At 49.0% G+C, this 16,664-nt stretch overlaps 1 protein-coding gene across 2 annotated transcripts in view; it reads left to right on the forward strand.

Annotated features, from left to right (window-relative positions):
- The window catches only part of CLDN14 (claudin 14), a 94,948-nt gene extending 79,238 nt beyond the window's left edge, over positions 1 to 15,710 (forward strand). For both annotated transcript variants that reach the window (XM_019730333.3, XM_019730334.3), the window contains exon 3: positions 14,598 to 15,710. In XM_019730333.3, the coding sequence (XP_019585892.1) occupies positions 14,645 to 15,364 (720 nt within the window). In that variant the 5' untranslated portion in view covers positions 14,598 to 14,644 and the 3' untranslated portion in view covers positions 15,365 to 15,710. The remainder of the gene's footprint in view (positions 1 to 14,597) is intronic.
- The last annotated feature ends 954 nt before the right edge of the window (positions 15,711 to 16,664 follow it).

The following is a 16,664-nucleotide window of genomic DNA, read 5'->3' on the forward strand; positions in this document are numbered from 1 at the left end:
AGCACGGCCCAGTTCCCTGGCCATGATCGGGTGCTGTCCTAACTTTCAGAAGAACTATCCCAGCCCTACTGGACTCTCAGGGCAAACTTCTCATGTGTCCCAGGAAAGCCCCCTTCTTCACCAAGTCTCTTATCTCAACTCGTTGCACATTATGCCTCGCTCCACACTGCACAAGACCCACACAGCTCCACACTCTACCGACAGACATCACCAAGCTGCCCACATCTGCAATTGTAGCCCAAAACAAAACAAAACAGTTGCACCTTGATCAAAATTCACTGCCATGTGTCCAGAACCCAGAGCGGCGTGCAGACTGAGAAACTGAGTAGCTCAATGTGGTGAAAGTCCAAAGCAGTGTGGGGATAACTGCCAGGTGATGGGCTCAGGGGTCACCTGGCCCCTGAGCAGGCGGAGCAGGGGTCAGGGCAGCAGGAGAGTCTGCGTGGGGCTATCGGCATCGCAGGAAGTGGGCTGTTCACTGGGGAGCCATGACCCAGAGGTGTGAGTGGGCACAGCCAGCGAACCCAGGGCGGGCCACTGGGCTGGACTGTGGATGGCCTTCCAAGCCGGGCTGGGCGGCCTCGGCTATATCCGGCCAGCCCTGGAGAGTCACTGCAGGGTGTTTCAGGGAGGACATGACTACCGTGTTTCCCCGAAAATAAGACCGGGTCTTATATTAATTTTTGCTCCCAAAGACGCATTAGGGCATATTTTCAGGGGATGTTTTACTTTTTCATGTACAACAATCTTCATTTATTCAATTATACGGTCATGTCATCTTCTTCTGGAACATCGTCATAATGTACTAGATGTATCCGTCTGTCTGATGATCTAAACTGGGGCTTATTTTCAGGGTAGGTCTTATTTTCGGGAAACACGGTATAAGCAAACTTATCAGGCATTTTTCTGAAGTGCAGAAACGACATTTCTGGTTGGTCCTGAATGTCTGCTTTGGCCCAGCTGCCTCCTATCACACAGGGGGCACTTAACCATCCAACCAAATGACACGTGTGCCATACACGGTAATTGTCTAGACACTCTTCTTTCAAATACTCGGGCCTTGAAGCTTCCCATCAGTGGAAGAGGGAAGACGAAAGCAGCAGCTCCCCGGTGGAGTCCTTTCACACAAGCCAGCCACGCGGGTGAGGGACCTGATGAGGCCAGTGGGACTCAAAAACCCCTGCGTGTGAGTTTGGGGTGAGGCTATGAGTTGGGAGGGTTTGGGGTTGACAGTCATTTGTCTCAGGGCTGTGAGGCCCCCCTTGTGTTCAGATCTGTGGGTGGGAGAGCCTGTTTCAGGTGAAGTGGTCATCACCTCCCTCTGCAGAAAAGTGGCTGAGCCTGGGAGGCCCTGGGGGTCCCCAAGCAGCTGAGTGTGAAGGCAGCTGGGCTCCTAGGAAGGAGAAGAATCTGGTTTCCGAGTGTTTAGATGGAGAATTCTTTTGTTGCTGGCGGGGCCTGGGTCTGGGAGCAAGGATGGAATCTGTGGAGTGTTAGGAGACGGAATCAGCTTGGGGAGCTCATCATTGTAGTTCCTGTTCTGTCTGTGCGCCATGAGTGGTCAGAGCTTCCAGACTGGGGAGCCTTTTCCTCCTCCTCAACCCGCACCCCACCCCCAACACACACACACACACACACACACACACACACACACACACACACACATACACTCAGGCAGGGCAGAAGGGGAGGGAAAGTTATAGATCTCTCTTAGAAAGGGTAAAAAAACGGTACTGCAGAGGGGAAATTCCACGCCATCTGATATGCGAGTTAATCCTTCAGCTACCTTGAGCCCCACAGCTCCAGCAGCTGCCATGGTCTTCCCAGGATGGGCGAGAAGGCCAAGGCCTGCTGGGAGGGCCACAGGCGAAGTAGAAAGGAATCTGGGATTAGTGCCCTGACAGGGTCCCCAAACTTGGGAGCCACTTAGGGCCATGGGTTTTGGCTGCACATTCCCACCAAGAGATTTAATTCCTGCAGTTCTTAAGGCCAAAAATCTCTTAATCACGCAGTTTTGCTTTGAAGTCTTAGAAACCAGACAACAGCCCCTTGGTCACATGCTCCCAGCACCTCAGCTGGGCCGGCTTCATTGGAGTGAGTCAGGAACCAATTTCTCTGCACCGACGATAAAACTTCTGTAGCACACACCTTGCATTTGCTGGGTCTACTTCCATACGGGGCTGCCAGGTTTTTACATATATTATCTCAGCATCTTCTAGACGGCTCTGGCAAGCAGCTGTTAGGATGCAGACAGCCAGGTGAGTCACGTAAGGCTGAGCTGTTTGCCCAAAATTAGGCAGACTTGAATCTAGCCTCCATTCTTATCTGGCTCCATCTGCTTTGCAAAAATCTCTTACGTTTACTGGGTATTACCTGTCTGTGTAATGGGATCGATGCTTCTTCTGCATCTGCAGAGAAATCTGTAAAGAGGAAGCAACACAGATTCTTCTTTAGGTGCCGTAAAAAATTACCACAATTGTTTCCTGCTTTCCAGTTAGTTGTGTGTTTTTTTTAATTAAAGATCAATACCATTGAATGTTGCTTTTTGTTGTTTAAAAATATCATTTTCTTGCTTATATCAGAGAATGCCTTCCATGACATAGAACAAGAAATCTAAAAGCCTGTTTTCAAGGCTTCTACAGATGTCTTTTCTTAAAAGCAGACAGTCTTGCCGGTTGAGGAGTGATTCTTGGCGTTTTTAAACTCACTCTTCCTACAGCTGATCACAGTTCTCACTCAGGCAAGGGGTCCTCACACTACTTGCAGGACGAGTGGTAGCCAGGGCCACATGCTTTCCCCTGGGCGGCCCACAGCAGCAATGCACAGGGAATTTTCCACTGGGGGCCATTTGCTGGGAGGGCGCCCAGGGCTGGTGCTAAGAGAGCCTCCCCTATTGGTGACTCTGAGAAAGGAAAGAAGGGAGAAGCTGGCATGCATTCACCCGGTCCTCTCCCCTCCCTAGGGGCAGGGGGGCCCTGCCAGAGCTCAGGGAGGCTTTGAGCAGAGTCTCTTGGGCCAAGAAGCAAGCCACCCTGAGGACTGTGAGCTTGGATGTGCACACACACTAGCCCACGCACTTACAGCTTCCCTAGAACAAGACAGAAATGCAAACTGAGATTTAGAACACCAGGTCTGTTTCCATTGGCGGCCACTCTTGGCCACGGGAGACCCGCAAGAGCTTTGTTTTCGAAAGGCTCCTCCTTGGCAGATATTTATGGAGGTATCTGGGCTACACTTACATGAAGAAAAAGTAAACATAGGAAACATATTTTTTATTCTGCAGAACACTGCAAAAATGTCTCCTGGTCCTTTCAACATTCAAACTAGATGTATCTGTCAGTTGAAGGGAGGAAAAACCCCAGTGTCGGGTTCCTGGGTCCATCTGTAACAGGCAGGGCGGGTTCCATGGGTCTGCCACTCTCATGGTCTCACTGAACCCTGCACTAGAAAGGGCCCCACACTTTGTTTGATGTGCTCCAGTTGCCATCTTGAAATTCTTAGTAATTTCTGCACAAGGGCCCCACATTTTCATTTTGTGCTAGGTTCTATAAATTATGTAGCCAGTCCTAACAGCAGGCACAGATACCCTATGGCACCCCGTACCCTTCAGGGAAAATGTAACACCTGGCCCTGCATATGTCTGAAGAATTAGCTGGAAATGCCATGTACTATTTTACCTCAAGGCCTTTGCTTTTACAAGGACTTCCGCAATCTGAAATCTCACACCTGACTCAATTCATTCTAAACTTCTGAAATGTCTTAGATACACATACATCGAAGTATCATTGGCCTCCCCCCAAGGACTGACCCAGTCGTGTTCTTCACCACGAGTGTCATTCTTTGGGCCAGGAGAGGTTTTGTTCCCAAGGGCCAGCCAGGGCAATATAAATGCCCAGAGGGGTAACTTCATGGCCAAGATTAACACATGAGGTGAGCTGAGTGTCCAAGAGGGGCTGGGGCCCCAGAAAGAGGACCTGGATGGTAAGAACAGGTTGGGGTGTGGGGGCTCCACTGGAAACGTGGGAGCCAGACAGCAGGGCGATGAATAGGGAAAACACCTCTTTCTAGATGCTTGGTTGTCAAAGAAGAAGTAAGATGGTAGATGGGGGTGCAGGGTCAAGGATGGATGAAGAGGGTGTGGGAGTCGAACACAGGTGGGACTTGTGGATGAAGCAGAGGCAGGGTGAGAGCGAAGGCTTGTGGGAGATCAGATAACACTCAGCACAGTGAGAAGACCAGACTGGGCACAACTGTCCCCATCTTGGGAGATGCCAGAGAAAGCCCAGAGTCAACAGGCAGAGCCACCAAATGGAACGGACATTTGTGCTGTAACTCTCTGCTGAACAGTTTCTAACTCTTTTAAAGCTCCCGATAGGATCTTTACAAGTTACATCCATTAAGACGATGGTTCTAATCTGGCTGCACATTCAAATTACCTGGGGGGCGAGACCCAAAAGTTCCCATGTGTGGCCCCCACCCTACTCGGTGGATGGTACTCTCTGGGGTGGCCCGGGCATCGAGATCTTTTTAAAGCTCTCCAAGGATGCCGACACCTTGGGAGGGTGGAGAGCCACTGGATTCGGGTTACTTGGCTGGAACACTCAGAGTTGGGGGAGCAGGAGGGTGAAACCAGAGCAGAACAGCCTCCAGCTGGGTGAGGGCCAGCCACCTCTCCCCACACACACACCAGGAAGCTCCTTTCCCACAAAGACTTGCCTGCAACTGTGAGTGAAAGAGGAGAAGGAGAAAATCGAACAAACGAAATTGTAATTTATTTCATCTGTCAAGTTATCTGGGGTCACACATACAAGCATACAGTATGTACATTTCCGGGCTCTCTTCCGATGTAAGCCCCAGCCCCAGTGTCTCCCCTCCTAGCCTTCAGTGTGCCAAGCCCCATTCTTCAGGACCCTCTTGTTCTACAGAAAAGAACAAGGTGTCAGGTGACAAGGAAAGATGGATGGCTTATGAAAAAAGAAGTTGAAGACTAATTTCTAGGAATGATACGTTTTTTCACATGGCAGGCCTGTGAATGAAAGACAGAGAGAGCAGGATTAAGGCCGAGGCCAACATTTGCTCGACCACAGCAAGGAGACGACTTAACAGACAGGCACACTCTGTGCCATTCCTCTTTCTAGCCACATTTCTCTTTCTCTCGTCTCACCTTCACAGGCACAAATTAAGCCAATGATTAGGGAGATTTACCTCTCAAACAATGGGTGAAACAAGCAGATAACAAATTGTTCTACGTAATTCATGATGGTGCCCTACGCACGGGTGGTCCTTCCCACCAGTTCCTCCACCTGCTCTCCTCCCTGGACTTTTCCCCCACCCTCCATGGTGGTCCCACCCTTTCCCATAGTCCTACGCTGCTGCTTGCCCAGCACGATCACAAGTGTCCCAGTGTCCAGCCGCCATCTCCCGTCCTTCCTGCCCCCTCCTTCATGTCCTCACGTCCCTGCTCCCCAGCTTCAAGTCCACTGTCCACCATGATAACCTGTCCTCTGTGTGCATGCTCATCACTCTTTCCCTTCTCTCCTTCATCGTTTTCTCTCAGAAACCCCCACGGAGTTTAGTCCAGCCCCGTGTCCATGTGGCACCCTCACCGTGCTGGAGAAGGCTGTCCAGCAGCTGATGAGCTCACTGTTCCCTCAGGACCCCTCACCTCACATGGACACCTGACCCTTAGTCCAGTCACGCTCTCGTTCTCCTGGGTGACCATGGCACCCTTCCCCCCTCGCACTCAAACCTTCAACATCTCCTCCCCCATCTTCCTTCTCAACATATCATCTTGCTTCCTAGTTCCCTGAGAAAATGAGAACAATCTGAGAATGTGCACGAGTTCATGGAGGTTTTCAGTGCCCCCTGCCCCATCTCACAGGCTCCCTGCATTGGCGCCCCTCCTGCTCTGGAATGCGGCATCTGTCCTCCATTCAAGGACATCTCTCCAACATCCAGTGTTTCCCTTCTTCCTGGACCATCTCCACAGGAACACACACATGCTTCAGTTTCTCTCATCTTCACAACAACGCAAAAATCCTCTCTTCACTACACATCCCACTGGCAGAGGTTCTTAACTATTTTGGTTTTGGTTTTTGATGTTGTTGTTGTGCTTGGATCCCTTTGGCAAGCTAGGGAAGCCTATGCGTCTCTTCTCCAAACAGCGCTTTCAAATGTATAAAACAATACACAGGATTATCAAGGAAGCTAATTATATTGAAATACAATTATCAAAATATGTTGACACCATTTTGTTCATAGTAGTTTATGTGCTTCTCTATTAACACACCACATTACAGGACCTAGCAGGGGCCTTACACCTACCATGATTTTGGAACAGCAACGATGGTAAATGATCTTTCCAGTTATCTGGGACACCTACGAGCAAAATGTCAGTGACTCCTATTGGTGATAAAGTCATAGGCACTGGTCATATTGCTATAGGTGGCTGCCTTATATTCATAACACAAGGAAATGCTCATTGTCAGCGAGAGGTTGATGAAATAAAACATGCAACTTTTCTTTCTCATCCAGTTGACAGGTGCCCTGCATTCTGTGCGCTTGGACCCCAGATTAAGAACCCTCATCCTACAACTATTGCCTCATTTCCTGGTTCCCCTCGATGGTCCAAGTCCTTGAAAGAATTCTCTGGGCTCTTTCTCTCCTGTACCCCTATCCTGATTCTCTCTTGAACTCATGCCAATCACTCCACCGAAACCGTGCTTATCAAAGTCTCCAGTTTCCTTCATGGTGCTATATTCAGCGGTCATTTCTCAGTGCTCGGATTACTTGGTTTATCTGATGACTTGACTTGACACAGTGGATCACTCTCTCTGACTTGGAACTCTGTCCTCACTCACCACTCTCCCTCTGAGTTGCCTCGTCCCCCCTCCTCCTTCTCATTCCAGTCTTGGATGTTGGAGGGTTCCTGGAATCAGTGGTCAGGCTCCTGCTGTACACTCCCGAGGGGCTCTCATCCAGTCTCAGGGCTTTCAGCGCCATCTCTATCCTGCTGAGTCCCCGGTGGACTTCGCTACTTCCGTTCCCCTCCCTGAACTATACACTTAGATATCCAACCATGGTACCCTCCCCTGGGTGATGAGAGCATCTCAAACTCAACATGTCTGCTCTTTTCTGCCCTTCACCCTCCAAACTCAGACCCTCCCACTCCCACTGTCATCACCCTCTCAATATATGGCAACTCTATTCTTCCAGTTGCCCAAGACTGAAACCTTGGAGCATGACTGCCATCTGTCTCTCAGACCCCATCAGCAAACCTCGCCTGCCTCACCTTCAAAATGTACCTAGAAACTGACCTCTTCTCAGCAGCCATCTTTGTCCCTGCCAGAATCTCTTACCTGGATGATCTCAATGCCAATAATAATGCCAATGAAAGCATTTAAAGCACGTTTGGTATTTACATAAATACTCAGTAAATTCAGCTGTGATTATTTTTACTCTTATCATTAATAGTAACAGCTTCTGTGCACCTGGGCTCAAAGGCTAAATTTACAGAGTATGAACATCAAACATCATTTTTAGCTGTATTTTATTTAACATTAGTAAATCTCAGTCTTATGTTTGCTTTTGACACATTTTTTGTTACTGCAATATATTCCCAGTTCAATGTTCAAATAAATAATTTTCACAGGCTTACAAAATGCAAAATATAGTTATCTTATGCATGGAGGTTTTCAGTGCAGCTGTGACAGTGTCCTGTTGCTTGTTTTCCTTTCTGTTTTGATGTAAGTCCCAGAGGGAGGCCCCACTGAGCTCTCCTGGATTTCCGAGGGAAAGCCTGGGCAGCTGTCTGAGTCACCTCATTCAAACTGGCCTGCACCCCAAATTTGGGTTTTTATGGTCTAAGAAACCAAGACCTGTTGATTTAAGAAAACCAGACATCCAGCCTGAAAAGGTCAGCCATGTTTCTGGGTGCGACCCAGCCAATTACATCCAGACTGGAGAAATGAGCCCCCAAACTCTTCAGGGGATCAATGGACTCATATGCTTTTCCAATCTGGAGAAGCTGAGTCATTTGATCACCATAGGGGTGGCTTACTGTCGTTGGCACTTGCTCTTGAATTTTCCCAAGTACAGAGGGCCTTCCAAATTCTTCCTTCTCCACGTCCTCTAACCTCTCCCTGGATTTTGTCCTCCACACTTTGGGACATGAAGCTAACCACTGCCTTGTTGTTTTCCATGACAGATGTGAAGCCACCAGGCCATGCTCCATGCTTGTTCTGGAAGGGGACCCACTTCTTGTCTTCAGACATGAGTGCTTTTTTTCCCTATAATTCCTCCTGCTGTCATTCAGCGAGTCCCCTGTATTGGTTTCCTAGGGCTGCCGAAACGAAGTATCACACACTAGGCAGCGTCAGGCAACAGAAACGTATTGTCTCACAGTTTGGGAAGCCGGAAGTCCAAAATCAAGATGTCAGCAGGGTTGGTTCCTGCTGAAGGATCTGAGGGAGAATCTGTTCCAGGACTCTGTCCCAGCTTCTGGTGTTGCTGGCAGTCCTTGGTGTGCCTTGGCTTGTGGCTGCAGCACTCCAGTCTCTGCCTCTGTCATCACATGGCACCCTCCCTATTTCTCTGTGTCTTTACATGGCTGTCTTCTTATAACACAAGAGTCTTATTGGTTTAGAGGCCTACTCTACACCAGGATGACCCCATCTTAACTAATTACGTCTACAGTGACCCCGTTTCCAAATAAGGTCACATTTGGAGGCAGTAGAAGTTAGGACTTCAACATATCTTCTTTGGGGGACATAATGCAACCCTTAACAGCCCTTATAGAAAGCTTCCCCAAAGAACACTTTAACTATTACTCATTTAATTATCATTTAACAGTTCAGAAAATACCCTTAGAACCTTGTTTGTTTGTTTTTTTTTTACATTTCTAATATTTTTCTTGGCTAGCAGGTTTTTAGTTTTCATTGAAAAATGAAAAACAACAGCAAATCTATACAACCATCATGTCAGGAAAAGAAGCTATGCAAAGGCAACAATGTATTTTATTAAATGAAATTCAATAATTTCATTTTAAAATTGTGGATCTACTGCCTTTTTTAACGGGGTCTAATGAAATCTGGTAAGTTGAAATTAGAGAGAGAATGTCTCCTGGGAAATGGTTTAGAATTTTTACGGTTGTGGTAACTTAGCTTACAATTTTCACTAAATCAGTAGCTCGGTCAATCTCACTGAATTGAAAATGGCCTCTGCAAGCATTTAACCACATACCATGATTTTCATTTGTATTAATGTGGCTTTTCCCAAAACCAGTTCTTGTTATGAAAAATAGATTTTCTTTACTCATCCAAAAAAGACTAAATTGTCAATTATATATGATTTGGGCAAGATAGTTCATATTGGTTGTCCCAAATAACACTTAGCACGCCCTAACTATTATGTTAATAATAAGTTAGTCATATAGTTATTCTGTCTCTGCCTCTCGGAAAGACTGCAGTTCTTCTGTCCCGTATGTAGATGGCATAGAAGTCCTCATAAATTTGAAATACTCATGCCTGCCAGTCTGAAAAATAACCCACGGAAAGTTACAGAAAGTTTCGCATATGAATGAAGGAAACTTCATTTTAAGAGCCCAAAAACACACAGTACGGCCCGTCCTAAGTGAATATGAAATGGTTTTTCCAAGGCATTACTTGATCACTTTCTCATAATTCATTTATACTTGTATAGGAAGATGTACTAAAATAGCACCTCCGGAGTAAGCTTCTGGAAAAGAGATCCATTTGCTTTCTACCTTATTAAGAAACACAGTATTCAACAGATATTTAGGAATTCCTCATTGGAGGTATTTCATTCTGATATAGCATAAAAGTCATTTTATTTTCTCCTGTTGGGTGGTTTTGCTAATTTATCTCATTTATATGAATCCTTATTTCCCTTGAGTTTGTTCTTGGTTCTCAAATTCCAGCATTTATGGAATATCTAAACAATAATGAGGAGGCAGTCTGACTGGGGTGACAGAAAGGACACAGAGATTTTTGAACCAGACATTTTCTTAAATTGCTGAACATCAAAGTTAAGGCAAATCTGCATTCTCGCCAAGTCCAAGGGCCACGTTCCTTTAACGGCAGCTCTTCGTTTTCCCGATAAAGCTCTAGGAAACAAAATTTTAACCTGTCACCACCATGGATCCAACACCACGTCAGGAGCCCTTGGGGCAGACATGTGTGTAATGACCCGTTCCCAAATGGCTCTAAATCCGCTCTGACTGCAGGGCATGAGTGGCCAAATCATCCAACTCTTCACCCAGACAGGAGGACCCAGCAGGTTCTGGATAAGGTAACTTCCAACCGGCCTGGCCTGGGCCTGATGTCCCCACGTGTGACGTCCTCCACTCCTGTCCCGGGTCTGACACTTCCTTCAGCGGCACAGGTGGGAAAGGGAGCAATGTGTGTCCAGAGGAAAGTTCTTCATAATAAGGACTGAGGAATACCGAACAGTAAAAAAGCAGGAGCAGGGGCTGGGTGAACAACCCATCTGTCCCTTGTCCTGGCCGGGCTATCCCCACTGGCCACTGCTGTTCAAATGACGCCTAATTTGGAGACAAAGCTCTGGAGCTGACACTGCTGGGGTCCAGGCAGGCTGGGAGGTGAGCACGACAGAGGGAGCGCCACTACCGTGTTTCCCCGAAAATAAGACCTAACTGGAAAACAAACCCTGGCATGATTTTTCAGGATGCCATCTCCTGAACATAAGCCCTAATGTGTCTTCTGGAGCAAAAATTAATATAAGATTGGGTCTCATTTTCGGGGAAACAGTATTTCCTGGAGGGGGGGCTGCCTTTTTTTTTTTTAATTCTTTCCTTTTAAAAAAAAAGGTTTTTGTACAGACAATGTTTTTTACAGAGACAACATTTCACAGACAACAGAGGAAGGAGACAAAGTAAAAGTGGAAAAACACCTCTCGCCTTTCAGATCTGGTGCTCACAAAACCAGATCCAGTTTGGGGGTGCCGACAGCAGCTCTGGTGTTTTTTGCAGCTGTCCTTCACAGATTTTCACATTACTTAGCAGCTCTGGGGTTTGCTGACCCTCTGCCAGTGGTAAATCATAGCGTCTAGCTGGCTCTCCTATCTGAGCTCATTCACCCTCCTGAAAACCAAATTGTCCTTTTTCTTTTCTTTTCTTTTCTTTTCTTTTTTTTTTAGCAGCCCTATCTCCTCATCGCTCTGTTAAACATTCAAAGAATTTACATCCTCTTGGTCCACTTGCCAAAGTGATTTCACTTCAAGTTGTTCCTTGGAAAGGTGCGGGGAGGACGTCTCCAGCCCAGTAAGTTTAGAAAATGCCAGGAGACTTTTCTGGAAAATTCACAATTTGCTCATTCGGAGAGATGAGAAATCCTACAGTTACCAGCTTTTCTGAAATCTACCTGGCTGTATGTCCTCCACATAAGACATCTGGCAAACATAGTGTTCCAAGCAGCAGTTGTTGGGAAACACTGCCCTAAATCCTGCTCAAACATGCTAAGCCCCATACTGCCCACCCAGGATCGTGCTTTTGGGGCTTTGCGAATCCAAATGCAAGGCTCGACATTTATTCCTGGAGTGTGTCATCTTGTTACATCAGCTGCACCGACTCAGATTGACAACATCTTCTTGGAACTTGATTCTTGGAACCATATTTGTCTTGGACTCACATCTCTCTAGCAAATGCTTCCACAAGCACACACACGGCTGCAGGAAAAGGGTCTCCCATAGATGAGCCGGGCCCCCAACATGGCCAGTGGGTCCCCACACCGCGGCCCCTCCTGGGAGGCCACGCTTGGGCAAGTTCCTTCCAGAGCATCAGGGATGCGTTTTATGTGGTTTCTAAGGCGATACATTCGTTTGAAGTTATTTTTCCATGAATGGCCCCAAAGTGAAAAGTAGTGGCTGGGAAGTTGAATTATGACCTAATGCCAGTAGAAGCTGCTGGTACCTTCGAGGCTGGGGGGCAGGGGAGGGGGCTGGTGTCTGGGAGTTGGAGGCTCATTAACACTCACTTCTTAAATTAGCAACTCCTTCTAGCACATGTTTAAAAATAGCAACCTAATGGTTTCTAAAATTAGCAGTCACTGCTCTCCATAAATATTTAGACCTCCAATAAACTTCTGGTCCACTTCCCTAGACTAATGGGGTCGAGCAGGCTTAGCTTTTATGCCGCATTCCTAAGTTAGGATCAGTGTACTTAATGGTTGACCTTGACAAGCAAGGGCTGTAAGAAGCCTCAGAATGCCTTGGACCAAGGACAGCCTGTGCAGCCACCAGCCAGGACGCCACACGAGGGCCTGGAAGGATCTCAGTGGCCATTGGGAGAAGCCCACAACCTCTGGGCTACTACCTGGAGAAAACAGCCTCCTGATTTATCTGGGACTGTCCCGGCTTCAATGCTGAAAGTCCCGTCCTGGGCAACCTCTCAGTCCCCAGCAAACCAGAACAGTTGGTCACCCTGGCCACTGAACCACTGAATTGAAGGAACCAAGGTTCTGGCATATCTTCAGGGAGGAAAGGCACCTCCCCAGAAAGCACTGGTGATACCGCCTCAGGCCCTCCGCCTAACTTCAGTCCTACTGAATTGAGGACAGTGTTTGAAGGAAACAGACCGTGGAAAGTACTAGCCAGACCAGGCATAGGATTTCCATCCCCTGCACCCCGTTTCCCCAGGTGTAAAATGGAATGCAACAGATGCTGCTTCACTGGATTATTGGGGGGAATAATCCAGGCAGCCTCTGCCAGTGCTGGCACAGCACCTAGCATCAATAAATGGGCACTTTCGATGTCAGCTCTGCTCGGGCGCCCAGTGCCTGGGGTAGGTCGGCTGGCAGCAGCCCTGGCCCCACACATCAGAGCGGCCTCCTGTGGGGGTCACACCTCCTCCCTGGACTGCCTCCCCTGAGCAGCAGACCCTGGGGGCAGGGAGGGTCTCCCCAGCCCAGCACCTGCACACAGTGCCCCCTTGCTGAGTGGAAGGACGACGACTTCCTAAAGACAGCAGCGTGGTGACAAGAAGCGTATGGCCAATCAGCATGAAGTGTGTGTGAAGAAAACTGGGTCTTGAACTACAAATAATCATTTAAAATGTGGGCAAAATCCCTAGACTTGCTCCCCACACCAGACAGACCACTGCACGTCCTGTCCGGTGCCACGATGTTTTGTTGTTACCTAGTTTTGTTTGTTCACCAGAGCTAAGGACTGTCTGCTACAATGCTAAGGCATTTAAGCCCTGGATATGTTTTTAAGGCCATCTTTTTTTAAAAAAGATGATGGTAAGGGCTCCGAGTGGAAGTCTCCCTTGTTACTAACCAAATCCTTCATCACGATTTAGTAGGGGATTTCTTCACAATGGGCCCAGAATTAAAGACAAGAAGGCCTGTGGCATCCCAGGCATGGCTCACAGCCAGCATCTGCCTCTCCTGGGAGACGCCCTGCCAGCCCACGGTGTGACCCCTGCAGGCTTCCAGGTGTCCCTCTGCTCTGAGGAGAAGGAGGCGGCAGGTGTCCCTACTGAATTCTTCCCGGTGTTAGAGCTGAAGTGACTCATCAGCAGCACAGAAGCTTTCTTTCTCTCTCTGCAGAACCAGAAGGCACTTTGGGGCCATAAAGCCCTGCACCCTCATTTTAAAGAGGAGAAGCTGAGCCCCAGAGAGAGGCCCCAGGTCACCCAGTGGGTGGGGTGGACACAGGGCCCAGGCAGGAGAGAGCAGCAAGTGGTATCCACTGAGGTATTTCTGCTCTCACTCCCTCCCTCCCTCCCAAGATTTCCTAAGTATCCCCTATATGCCTGGCACTACATAGGTGCTGGGTCCTTGCCTCCAGGAAGTGTTCTGGATTTTGCCATGCTTAGAATTTTTTTAAACCTCTAAAATGCTCTGAAAGCCAGGTAGCACTCTGTTTTGTTACAAGCCCACCCCTCTGCAGAGTGGTGTGAGGGGAGGTGCCCAGTCAAGAGGGGAGAATCACTGGTTTGTCATCCTGGCTGCGCACCTAAGGAGCTGGTGACCTTGGTAATCCCTGCCTCTGGTGTCTCTAAGGTCACATCCAGTTCTCGGATTCAGGAAAGCAGCATCTGACCTTCCTTTGGATGCTAAACCCTTCCTACCTGAGCACATAGGGAAGTCTCCCTGTTTCATTTTGAAGGCAGTCTAAGGCTATTTTCTAAGTCATGAGCAGACACACCTTAACAATTGTCAGTCCATTTGTTGATTTAACAAATGAAGTGATTACTGACAGAACAGAATGAAATGAGATTTAAACGCATCAGAAGTGTTTGAGGGTAGACACAAGGTGGGACTTACCAAATGTGACTGGCAAGTGCTGAGAGGTCAGAAATGGGGGCTCTGGCACGCCCTTCCCTGGGGCCCTTGAAACGCAGGCCAGCCAGGCTCCTGCTGTCATTGCTTCCAGGGAAAGTAGCATGAGGAGCAGTTTATTCTTTCACCCAATGAAGTCTCAGAAACCACTTTTCTAAATATGTTAATTGTCATGGCAACTGCCTATGGGAAACTCAGTTTCAGTGGCAAGAATAAATACACCAAGATAATATTTAACCCATTTCCTTTCTCTCCCTGCTGCCTCCCTGTCTTCATTAGGACTCCTGCGGGTGCCTGAGCCAGCGCTGCAGCCGCCCGGCGGGGCCATGGCCAGCACGGCCGTGCAGATCCTGGGCTTCCTGTTCTGCTTCCTGGGTATGGTGGGCACACTGATCACCACCATCCTGCCGCACTGGCGCAGGACAGCGCATGTGGGCACCAACATCCTGACGGCCGTGTCCTACCTGAAGGGGCTGTGGATGGAGTGCGTGTGGCACAGCACGGGCATCTACCAGTGCCAGATCTACCGCTCGCTGCTGGCGCTGCCCAGCGACCTGCAGGCGGCCCGCGCGCTCATGGTCATCTCCTGCCTGCTGTCCGGGGTGGCCTGCGCCTGTGCGGTGGTCGGCATGAAGTGCACGCGCTGCGCCAAGGGCACGCCGGCCAAGACCACGTTCGCCGTGTTGGGCGGCGCGCTCTTCATCCTGGCGGGCCTGCTGTGCATGGTGGCGGTCTCCTGGACCACCAACGACGTGGTGCAGAATTTCTACAACCCGCTGTTGCCCAGCGGCATGAAGTTCGAGATCGGGCAGGCCCTGTACCTCGGCTTCATCTCCTCGTCCCTGTCGCTCATCGGCGGCACCCTGCTCTGCCTGGCCTGCCAGGACGAGGCACCCTCCAGGCCCTCGCAGGCTCAGCCCAGGGCCACCACCGCCACCGCGGCCACTGTGCCCTCCTACCGGCCGCCCACCGCCTACAAGGACAACCGGGCCCCCTCGGTCACCTCAGCCTCCTACAGCGGGTACAGGTTGAACGACTACGTGTGAGTCCCCAAGACCTGTCTGTCCGTCCGGGAGCCCCAAAAGGCACCAGGACCCAGGACCCAGGCACAAAGTTTACTTCTGGGCTGTTTTTTGTGTCCAAAGGAATAATGTGAACTGAGGAAATGGGCCTAGAACACCGGGAAGGAGGGGAAAATAAGGAGAGGAGTAAAGCTCTATATACCAAAGACTTAAAAAAAAACCCTAAAAAAAACCCTTTCTGTTTTTGTATTTATTATATATATTTATGGGGGTGATTTAATGACAGCCGAATTAAAAGTGAATGGGAGTTTGGTGAGTAGGGTTTATTTGCAATACAGGAATAAACCTTTTGGATGTGGTTGTTTATGAAGTGGATAGTATTCATTTCTGTTTCCAAAGCAGTATTCTATCTGCTAAGGGGCTGGGGAGCATAGTCAGCGCACTGTCGGGGCTCCAGGTTGCAAAGCACAGGGACATTCAGGGAGTGGCCCCGACCCACCCATGATGGGAAAATCAGAGGAGGGCCGGGCTGATATTCACCCAAAAGACGCTTGAGTAACACCCACCCAGAACAGGCGCCAGAGGCAGGGCTTCCTTGGGATAAAGATAATCGCCATAAATCAAAAGTAAAGACAATGTCCTTTTCTACCGGTGAGTACTAGGCCCCCACCAGTAAGGGAGCAAAAGTCGGAAGAAAAAGGAGACAAAGCGAAAGGTGCCTGGTAGCTTGGCTCTCCAAGCATTGCAAGGAGCTCAGTTAGGACCACTGCCACTCTCAGGGCCCTGGCAGGATATCATTAGCTTCTTTTCTGGAACAGAAGCATGATGGCAGCTGCCATCAGAGCAGGTACGAGAGTCTGCTGACTGCTCCTTTAGCTGGAAAGACTGCTGGGAGGGCCGGATGAGGTCTGACTGCTTTAGAAACACTGACGATGCTTTCTGGCTGTGATCTAAATCATGTGGTCAGAGAGCTGTAATGGTCACACACTCATCCTGCTCCCAAGTAGCCCAGGGAACCTGGTCCTGCTCTGTGTCCAGTCATTTCACAGCCTTGTCCATGATGTACCCCGATGGCACCCTGCACCTGCCTGTGGTCTAAACCTCAAGCGCTGAATGTGGAAGGAAACACCCCATTCTGTGGAAGGGCTGAGCCCAGACTTGCACACAGAGCGCCTGGTATATGAAATCCCTCCATTCTCAACGGCTCCTGGAGCAGGGCCACCAGGGCTCCAGCCATCACTGTGGGAAAGAGAGCCATCGTGCATCAGTGGTAGACATGGAGGGCGCCCAAGCAACCCTTTTCTGAGTCCTTTAGGTCTCTCAG

The sequence above is a fragment of the Rhinolophus sinicus genome, chromosome 17 (genome assembly GCF_057876585.1).
Source record: "Rhinolophus sinicus isolate RSI-liver-muscle chromosome 17, RSI-T2T, whole genome shotgun sequence".
Lineage (NCBI taxonomy): Eukaryota > Metazoa > Chordata > Mammalia > Chiroptera > Rhinolophidae > Rhinolophus > Rhinolophus sinicus.